This window comes from Anneissia japonica, unplaced genomic scaffold (genome assembly GCF_011630105.1).
Source record: "Anneissia japonica isolate Jap-2015-1 unplaced genomic scaffold, ASM1163010v1 scaffold211_len1577895_cov191, whole genome shotgun sequence".
NCBI classification, from domain to species: Eukaryota; Metazoa; Echinodermata; class Crinoidea; order Comatulida; family Comatulidae; genus Anneissia; species Anneissia japonica.
In genome coordinates this window covers 1-10955 of record NW_022711099.1, presented here as the reverse complement: position 1 = coordinate 10955, position 10955 = coordinate 1, and the positions used below count along the sequence as shown (strand labels likewise).

Sequence of the window (10955 nt, the reverse complement as noted above, 5' to 3'; positions counted from 1 at the left end):
CTACTCATTGACATCTTTGTCCGACTCACGACAATAAAGTGCAATACCACCACCTTTCTTGTTTGGCCTATCATAATGAATGAGTTTGTAACCTGGAATATTATACAATGTATAGGGAGTATAGGCATTAAACCAAGTTTCAGTGAAGCATAGGATGGTAAAGTTATGATTTAGAGTCTGGAGATAATCAAATATTTCTGTAAAAGTTTTAGTAAGACTGCGAGCATTAAAGTGAATAAAACTAAAATTTGTGTCAATGTGTCACACCAAGTCATTAAAACTATCACTAAGGTGGTACCTACAACTGGATGGGACATTATAGTCTAAATCAAAAGGGTTAATACTCAGCTGATTTAATTTATCAAAATTGACAGGTTGATTTTTAAAGTTATAATTAATTTCATGTAAAAATTCCTCATCATCTAGATTATGGTTAAATGCAAATAAGGAAGCATTACATGGTACACAATACCACTCAGAGCACACAAAAGTACATTGGATATGTGCATAACGTTTACATATAAGACATATAATTGTCAATTCGTCAAGATTAATATGTTTTTGTGGTGGCCTATTAAACACAACATAATTTGTTTTGCTAGTGTTTAAGAGAAGCTTATTAGCCCTAAACCAATTAAGTTTCCCTAATTCAGTGTTAATTAAGTTACACAGCACTTTGAGATCACATTTGATGCTAGTTGATCAGCAAAACTAATTATATCGATTGCAGTACATTAATTGTAAATATCGTTTATGTAAATGAGAAACAATAGTGGCCCCAGCAGGGAGCCTTGTAGTACACCAATATCTGTCTCTCTTAAACTTGATTCTGTGCCATTAATACAAACATACTGTTTTCGGGATTTCAGCTAGTTTCTGAATAATGTAGTGAGACAGTTTGTTTAATAAAATACCGTGATCTATAACATCAAATGCTTTTGATAGAACCATAAATGTTGCAATTGCATATTGTTTTTTTTCAAAAGCACTTAATACTTTATAAACCAAATCAATTACAGCATGTGAGGTTGAATGTTATTTCTAAAACCATACTGCAATGATTGCATGCTTAGATAAGTTTTACCTGTGCCCAGAAGCTCGAATCTTAAACTGATGTGCTTTTGCCAGGTAATTGGATTGATACGGATGAATTGAGCGTAGACAACAGAGTTGAATATGTTTTTCACCTCGCTGTTAGAATCAGAGTTTGCACTGAAATTCTAAAAGTAATGTGATTACGTTAAGCATACATTCCGCGTCTTATGATACTTGTCGCATAATCTATAAATTGATTATAAAAACATACCTCAACTTGGCCACTCGATCCCAATACTGGTAAGTAGTTGCTACCATCGGTACTGTAATTTACTTTGTATGATGTGACCCATTGAACATCTTCACTGCGCCCCTGTGTTATTACTCCAATCACACCTTTTATAGCACCAAGATCGGCTTGAATCCACTGATTTAGGTTATTAGTTGCTGCTGCCCAGCCTCCAGAGCCTCCTGCTACTGTGTTAAGCCGTCCTCGATCAGCCCTCAAATCATTATTGAATTCGCTGGATGCTGTCAAATGGACAGTACCATCTTCAACTCCAAGAGCTAATGAATCTGTAGAGTTATTTAATTAATTTTAATCAGGCCTTGTCACAATGAGCAATTTATGAAATAAATGTATCGTTTATCAACATTGCTTTTCACCAAAAAACGGATATAGAATTTCCAGAATGTTAGGGGAAGACTTCAAGAAGCTATAATTTCAATTCTATTTGGTTGGGATTAAAATCTTTTCTTGAAATTTATGGGGAAATAATTTAATCATTGTGTTAAGTAGTGGTATATTAAAGTATCACTAGAAAAAAATACATCCACAAGTAAAAAAAACCCCAAAAAAACACATTATAATTTGTGTGGAATAAAACTAATAGTTTTACTGCGATGAATTAACATTTCATTTATCCAGATCCTCATTTTTAGGATTGTAGGAGGGGTTTGTAGTAAGTAAAGGAACATAATTTTAAACACTCAAATAGGGTGTCTATAAAAACAAGACCGAAGACCCCAAAAATGAAGACCCCTTTTTTTTCTCTTTTATTTTATAGATAATAGGCCGGTCTGTCACAAAAAAAAAATTACGAGAATATTTGGACGTCTGAAATTTTCAAGTGTCTTTACTTATAGACACCCTATATGTGAAATTTTCAAGTGTCTTCATTTAATTGACAGCCTATATGATTGTATATAGTTGTCAAAACAAAGACTGAAGACATAAAAAACCAAGACCTCTGTTTATTTCTCACCCAGCTTATTGAAAGTATTTCGAAATCGTCATAAAACTATTGCCAAGTACCTCTTTTATTATTTCATGTGAATAAAATGAGGAATATCAAGAGATTACTAAGGATATTCGTTTTATAGGCACCTTATATAAACGAAGACCGAAGACCCAAAAAACGAAGACCCACATTTTTTCTCTTTAATTTTAACAAACACATCAGACTATCACAAAATCAAATTTACGAGATTATTTGGACGTCTGTTTGTGAAATTATCAAGGGTTTTCGTTTTTCAGACACCTTATATGAGTGTTTACAAAACGAAGGCCAAAGACCTGAAAAATGAAACCTCCATTTTTTTTCTCAATTACCTTTTTGGAAACACTTCGAAATAATTATAAAACCATTGCCAAGTTTCCCATCATCATCTCCATGGAAATAACATGAAGAATATCAAAGATCACCAAAGGTTTTTGTCTTATAGACGCTCTATATGGGTGTCTGTAAAACGAAGATCCGAAAAAAAAGACCTATATTTTTAATTTAATGATACTAGGCTAAAACACCAGGATGTCACAAAATCAAAATCAAGAAATTATTTGGACAATGTATGTTGCACATGCATCACTATACAACATTCCTACTGTTTATTTTAAAATGAAAAAAGTTTATGAATGAAATATTAATAAGGTTCTTGCAGGCCCCCACCCTACCACTAATGACCCCAAAAAGTGGCACAAAGGATTAAAGATTATGACAAAAGTAGGAGTCGAGTACAACCTATAATTTCTGTACTTGAGTTGTGAGATGGACAAGATAATTGAGAATTGTGTTCAAACACAATTCTATTTTGATACTAGAGAGGACGTAATTCGACCTCTCGAATCTTGGTTCCACGAGGAACATCACCTGGCCTCAGAACTAGTAAGATCGTCTTGATGAAATGCAGAACATGATAACCAGCCTTTCTAATGCGGTGAATAACATAAGTAAGTGCGGCCCATCCAGGGTGACAGAAATGACGATACACTTCCGTCCTCAGGAGGCTTACTAAATAGCACACAATCCTCTGAGTCTATATAGAGGCCCCTGAGCCAACTTCAATCGCAACTTAGATGGGGGGATTAGCACAACTGTCCTCCCACTTACAATAGCTGAAAGCGATGCAGCAGAAAATCCACTCAGATACACTGGGGTATCAAGGCTGGTGTGCTAGTCTCAGACAAACTTAAGGCAAAGATAAAGGAGCACAAGTATGTTGATTTTCTAGAACAATCCAGAACAAAGGGATACATACACCTTACAATACAATGGCGGTCTTCAAATGGTGCCAAAGACCAGAAAGCGCCAGCTATCTGAACATGAGTGGACCATTGTTTTTTATGACTTTGCTACTATTTACCTTAGTTTCTACCCAGGGGACATGCTAGATATATTTACCTATGCAAAACCGATAAAACTCATGATGAAAAACAATCCCAACACTTGGCGATCTTATAACGAGGCATTTATAAGAGCTAGGGAACACACATGCTCTTGGGCCACAATCCGGGGTGACCTTATACACAACCTGTTAACACATTCGCAACAGGCGACACAGCACATCTATCGTCCCCAAAACAATTTTCGTTCCTATGACACATGCAACAGAAAAACCTACTACCGCCCTCGCTTTGCAACACAAACACCCATTGGATATTGCCAAATCTATCATTGTCGATCACACAGGTGTACAATTAAGGCCACAACAATGTAAATATTCCCACAAGTGCTGGAAATGTCATGACTACCGACCACATCCCCACTTCTTGTGCAAGAAAGGTGCACATCAACCGTAGTATAATCCCCCATCAACAATTTTAACGCCACCAAATACATACAAATTACAACAAAGACTCCCAGCTCCCCACACCAATAACAGTAAATAAACTAGCCAACCTCCTCAACAGTTATGATGGAAGCGATCACTTAGTCAATGGATTTAAACATGGGTTCCATTTACACTATGAAAGTCCCGAAAATGGTTTCACAGCTAGAAATTCTTCAACTGCACTAAGCAAACCTGAAATTATCAATAATATGGTACTCAGGGAACTGGCGATTGGGCGAATTGCGGGACCATTTGTTTCTCCACCATTTAAAAACTATTGCATAATCTCTCATACCCATATGATGAGCGATCTGTTAACCATAATATTCCACAACAAAAAAAATTTTTTTTCAACAGCAATCCAAAAGTCTAATTATCCTGCTTACATTGCAAAAAGTGACATAAAAGATGCATTTAGGCTAATACCCCTACACCCTACGCAGTACCATCTCACCGGATTTTCATGGGACAAAAAATTATACTACGACAAGGTCTTACCCCAAGGGTGTGGCTCTTCCTGTAAAATTTTTGAATCCATTTTCAGATGGGATAAAATGGATTCTAACTAAAAAACTGGATTGCAAAAATATAGTAAAAGTACTTGATGACTTCCTCTTCATAGGGGACACACTGCAGACATGCCAAAAGTCTCTAAGCAGCATTCTAGCCTTAGCCAAATCAATCAGTCTCCCCCTTTCCCCTGACAAAACAGTTGAACCAACAACCAAATTGACCTTTTTAGGCATAGAACTAGACACTAGATCCATGGTGGCTAGGCTGCCACAAGAGAAACTAAGCAAGTATAAGATGGAAGTTGATAATGGGCTCTTTCAGACCATATCACACTTAGGGAGATGCAATCTCTTACTCTTCACAATAAATTTTTATTCAATCAATTTCTTTTATCATATATATTTTTTTTTACAATTCTCAATTCAAAGATTGATTGAAAAGGCATCAATTACAAGCAAGCTTTAAGTTTTGATGCCCTACAAAGTAAGAACAATAATAACTACAAAATAAAAATAAAAAGATAATAATAGAAGACGATTCATTTATAAATCAAGATTCTTAAAAAAAGTGTAATAATATGACAAATACAAGGGAAAGAAAAGTAAAATTTCGACCAAGTAAAGTAAAGATTACCAGTTTTATCTATATTTGTTAAGTAGTCTGTTATGTATTCCTCTTTTAAATAAACTAATACTTTGTAGATTTTTTATATTGTGTTCTAAGCCATTCCATATTTTGGCGCCTCTATAGCTGATACTGTTTTGTCCCATTTTTGTTTTCATTAATACAGTGGTAAAGTTTTTTCTATTTCTGGTTCCATAGTTATGTGTATCTTCAATTGTGCGAAAAAATGTATTAAAGGTAATAGGAAGCTGTTTATTATGAATATTGCCATATGCTTTTCATAGAGATCAAATATATTTAATGTATTAGTTTGTAAAAATAGTGGTTTTGAAGGATGATGAAAATGAACTTTGCATATAATTCAAAGTGCTTTCTTTTGGAGAAGCCTGTTTAATTTTGTTAGATTGAAGGGGCCCCATACGACTATTGCGTATGTTAAGTCGGGGAGAATTATGGATTTATATATTTGTAACATAATTGAATAGGGTAAAAAATATTTCTATTTGTTCAGGATTCCTATTACCTTTGAGACTTTATTTGCGATGGCATCAATATGGTTATGAAATTATAGAAATTCATCAAGATTAACTCCTAGAAATTTTATATGAGTTACTCTTTCGAGTACAGAATTATTAATTGATAATTGTACATTAGTAAACTGAAATGTACTATTGCGGCCTCTAAATATGATATATGACGTCAGTCGTTATGTTAGGTTTTTTTGCTTCTACCAAGAAGTTGATAAATGGCCTTCCATGTTTCTTTTCAGATTATTTTTATTTTTTTGAATTTATTATTAAAATATTCTTTTTTTCTTTTTCTAATTATATTAGTAAGTACGTTTCTATATCTGGTGTATTTAATTTTATTTTTATTCGATGATTTTTTTTAGATATTTACTATATAACTTGTTTTTAGTCTGGATTGCCTTTGCAATCGATTCGGTCATCCAAGGAGATTGTAATTTATTGACTCTAAGTTTCACTTTTTTAGGGGAAAGCATTGATTAATCAATGTTTGTAATGATCTAGAGAAGTTTCCATACGCTTGATTTGCGTTATTTGAACTTAAAACATCTTCCCATTCTTGCTTTTGTAGTTCATGTTTAAAAAAATCATTGTTATATTTTGTATTTTTACGTATAAATACATATTTATTGTCATTATTTTTGTAGTGCTTTTCGGATGTGTCTATACAAAATATGGGGAAATGATCAGAGATGTCTGAATAAATGATTCCAGTATTAATGGAATGTGTTTGATAGGAGTTTGAAAATATATTATCTATTATGGTAGCAGTAGTTTCTGTGATTCTCATTGGTTTGTTTATGAGAAAGGAAAAAGACTGAGATTGAAGATTGTCTAGGTGAGAAGCTATATTGCTATCTGTCATGTGTTGGCTTATATATAAGTTGGTGTCCCCACTAATGTATGCTATTTTATTTTCATTATTTATTGTATGCATAACTAATGATAACTGTTCAGTGAAGGTTTGCTCATTTGTATCAGGGGGTCTATATACAACACCACATGATATTATCTTATTATGTACTTTAACGTCAATAAATATAGATTCAGCTTTGGACAATATCAATGGAAGGTCACCACGTATTTCAAAACTTAGTTTATCTGATATGTATAAGGCGAGTCCGCCACCTTTACGTCCTACCCAGTCTTTGTGAACAAACGTAAAATTTGGGATTTCATATAATGTATAATATAATTGTTTAAGATCCATGTCTCTTCTAATGCTATAATTGAAAAATTATGATTTAAAGAGGAAATCAATTGTAAAATGTCATCAAACTTGTTTACCATACTGCGACAGTTTAGGCTTAGTATAGAGAAATAATCATCTTTGAATGAATACTTAAAACTACGATTGAAATCATCAATCTGGTAATGCTTAGTTTCTTCGATGTTTTCATCATGGTCATCATTATTTAAATTGATCATATTAATGATATACAATATCTCAAAGTATAACAAAATAAAAAAATAAAAGCGAAAGATTAATGATAAGAACTCAAAGCTGAGCCTACAACATGTTCACATGGAGAATTAGGAAAATATTAAACTAACTTAATACCGTAGTGACTGTCACTAATTCAAGCCAAGAATAACCAAGCATCAGAGTCACCGGGCCGACGCACCTGTCATTTGAAAAGCTGGTCAATAGAACCAGAAAACAAGTGCTATGCCAGATGACAGCCGTTCAGGTTATTTAGATCAGGTGCAAGAAAACAATAAAACAAGACAAACGTTCGGACTTGCAGTGAAATATGACGTCATCACTCCAGTATCTTATTTACAGTAGTGACGTAATTAAAAGTTAAGAAAATACTGGGTAGCTATGCTTATGCCGATTGTAAATATGGCATGACGTAAAATAGCTGCTATTAAAGAAACATTATAATATGGCTGAATCACCAATAAAGTAACATTGTCCTTTTTGTATTAGAGCAAGTTTTAATTTGTGGAATGGAAATATGGGGAATGAATCTCCTTTCTATGACAAGAAGGTAAACATAGAGAATGAAATAAAAGTAAACAAGACGTCATGCCATACCTGTATACAGTCTCCCTTGAATATCAGCGCAAGCATATCTTCAAATATAAGAAATATATAAATATCCAGTCAGGGTATGTAAAAGTAAAAGTACAATATTTTCTTTTTTATTCCTTAGAATTTTAATTTGCCTCATTAGTTTATTTTAGTGGTGGCTAACGTGACTCTGCCTGCCTTCATTTCTATTCCAACGCATCGAAAAAAAGGATTTGAGGCAACATTCAACACCAGTTGGAAACGGTACATGGCCAGACAACTGGAAAAATTTGGATATCATGGTATTAGAATTATACCCTGTGGACCTCATGATATCACTGTTTGCGACACAATTGGCAAATACACAAGTTGTATTCCATACTGACAACATGCCAAATGTCTATCATATCAACGGAAAAACCAACTCAAATGCAAATGTCATGCACATAATCAGGCCATTGGTATTACTGCTCATACAAAATATACATTTAACTGCGCAGCACATACCTGGTGTCAAAAAAATCTTAAGTGAGCATCAATAACTTCCGGAACAAGGAAGTCTTACTGAAGATGTTGGGAACTATTCATTATGATTTTAAAACTACCCATCATATACCTACATATGCCTTCAAAACATGTTTCACTCTTTGTATGCCATCTTTTTAAACCATTTTTCACAATCAGAACATACTGTACCTCAGTTCTATAGCCTTCATGCATAAAATTAAAGACAAACTACCAGACCCAACCACCTCGCCGTTAATAGCAATCATACATTGTGGCGCTGACAAATGTTCAGTTGCAACACACAAACGCGAACCACTCCTCCCAATAACCACAGAGATTTTGCAGAATCTGATCTTACATCTACAGCTCACAACGACCAATGCATACGAGTTGAAATTATACAAGGCTCTATTCCTTACCTGTTACTACCTGTGTGCAAGAGCAAGTGAGGTAGTGCTCACCACTAATCCACAACATGTACTTAAATATAAAGACGTAGAAATAAAAAACAACCACATTAAAATACAATTCCAGTCGTACAAACACCACAAGGGGGTGGATGCTCCGAGAAAATAGCCCGCGGCAGGTGCCCGAGCACCGCCAAGAACAAGTGGCGTCGAGAGCCAGTAAGGGCCCTGGGGCAACACCTCACATAGGCCCCCCTTGGGACCCCCACGCGGCCGCTCCCCAAATTAAGTCTCCTCCTAAGACCCTATTTGTCCAAATGAACATACATGAATATGATTCCATGTGAACAAAAGTTTTCATCCTGGCTTAAGCTTGGGCCCTATGGAGAGTTTGTTCTTACCCCGAAAATTTCTCATCTTGGTCCAGTCCCCCCAGTAGACACGGGCCCTGGGGCAGCGACCCCCATGACCCCCTCTCGATGCCACTGCCAAGAACAGCCCAATATTTTGACTATGTATGGGATAAAATGGAGCTTTACACACTCAAAAGACTGTCACAGAAATAATTTGCAGTGTCTTATGCGCTTACAAAGATGAAAATTAGCATAATGTATTAAGGTTGATAACAAAATTATTTTATCTGGTACCAATCTAAGCTGTTCTTTCCTTAAATGTTAGATGTGCTTGCAAAGAGAGCCACATTTCACACTGAAGGGTGTGTACGACATCATTAATGTTATGTCAATTCCAAGAATGTTCAAGGTTATATCGGTTGATGAGGAATTTATTGATTAGGCCTACAATAGCAAATTGCATCAATTTATTTTGCAAAAACAAGGTTTCCAGCTTCAGAGGGGGGCACATCCACTGTCCGCACAAGGCACACACTGGCGCTAACACCAGGCGCGTAACAGGGGTTGGGTCAAAGTGGGTATTTATTTTCCCGGTTAGTAATTTACCATACCCACCCCACCCCACTCCCCATATAGAAAACAATACAACATAGGGCTTATCTTATTTATAATATAGGCCACACACGTGTGTTTGAAACTAAATATAAGCATTTTCATCATGGTTTTTATTTATTACAAACATATTCTTTCACCATCAATACACATTGAGGCCCTTCTTTTAGGTCAAAACGATCTATCTTAAATTTATCTTTCTTGAGTTTGGGACTATTATGTGTTTAAATAACTTAAAAGCATAAACCTAAAAAAGTCTTAAAAATGCGCGCGAAGCGCAAAAAATATTTTTGTGTTTTTAATTCTAATTTCGTCGGAATTGATGATAACTCTCTAAAATGTGCAATTTATAGAGAAAATTAGCCTACCGTAACAAGAAATGCGAGCAAAGAATTTGAGAATTTTAGGCACTTTCAGAGGATGCATTTGTCAAGGGGTGGGGAAAGATTTTCCAAAGATGGGTATTTTTCCCTTGTCGTTTTTAATTCTAATTTCGTTGGAATTGATCAAAACTCCCTAATGTGCAATTATTAGAGGAAATTGGCCTTTATATATAAATAAATATAAATAATATAAATTGGCATTTATAAAGGGGTGGGGAAGATTTTTCAAAGATTTCAAAGATATTTTCCCCTTGTCCCCCAGTGGTTACGCCATCGGGCAGCATAGACAGTTTTTGAAGTGGAGAAGGGGTTGCAGGGTGTTGTGAGTCTGGTCATTATGATATCTTCTCTTTTTCTTTTTCTTTCCTTTTCTTTTTCTCTTCTTTCTCTTTCCCTCCCTCTCCCCTCTTTCTTTTCTCTTATTACCCAGTCCGGTACGACGACTTGCTCAGCCCGGTAAAAACCGTCAGGGGAGGGGTAGTCCCCACCCCCGCGGCTGTTACAACACTGGCTAACACGCCAATCATCCCCCCCAATGAAAAATACTTTTCTACGCCACTGACTATGGCTATTAAAAAACCATATTTAGATATTTTTGATTAACATTATCCTATGAGACAAATAGTTGAAGGTAAGAATACTAAATCTGATAACATGGGCTAAAGCCCAACACAACAAGTGACAACAACAATGATCAATGGTTGTAAAAGTATGTGTATTCTTATCTTACGTTTATACAGTGATTGCATGCTTAGATAAGTTTTACCTGTGCCCAGAAGCTCGAATCTTAAACTGATGTGTTTTTGCCAGGTAATTGGATTGATACGGATGAATTGAGCGTAGACAACAGAGTTGAATATGTTTTT

The 10955-nt window shown here is 35.2% G+C and overlaps 1 protein-coding gene across 1 annotated transcript; it reads right to left on the bottom strand.

Annotated features, from left to right (window-relative positions):
• Positions 1-4684, bottom strand: LOC117107255 (lactadherin-like). The gene is made up of 4 exons (XM_033248880.1): positions 4645-4684; positions 1307-1611; positions 1085-1220; positions 1-92 (listed from the first exon to the last, which is right to left on the bottom strand). The coding sequence occupies exons 1-4, from the start codon at positions 4682-4684 to the stop codon at positions 1-3; spliced, it is 573 nt and encodes a 190-aa protein (XP_033104771.1).
• Between the last annotated feature and the right edge of the window lie 6271 nt (positions 4685-10955).

Coding starts and splice junctions, on each gene's coding strand:
- LOC117107255 (XM_033248880.1), bottom strand. CDS start 4,684: ATGGATTCAAAAATTTTACAGGAAGAGCCACACCCTTGGG. Junction 1,612..4,644: donor GGAAGAGCCACACCCTTGGG/GTAAGACCTTGT, acceptor ATAACTCTACAG/ATTCATTAGCTCTTGGAGTT. Junction 1,221..1,306: donor GATCGAGTGGCCAAGTTGAG/GTATGTTTTTAT, acceptor CATTACTTTTAG/AATTTCAGTGCAAACTCTGA.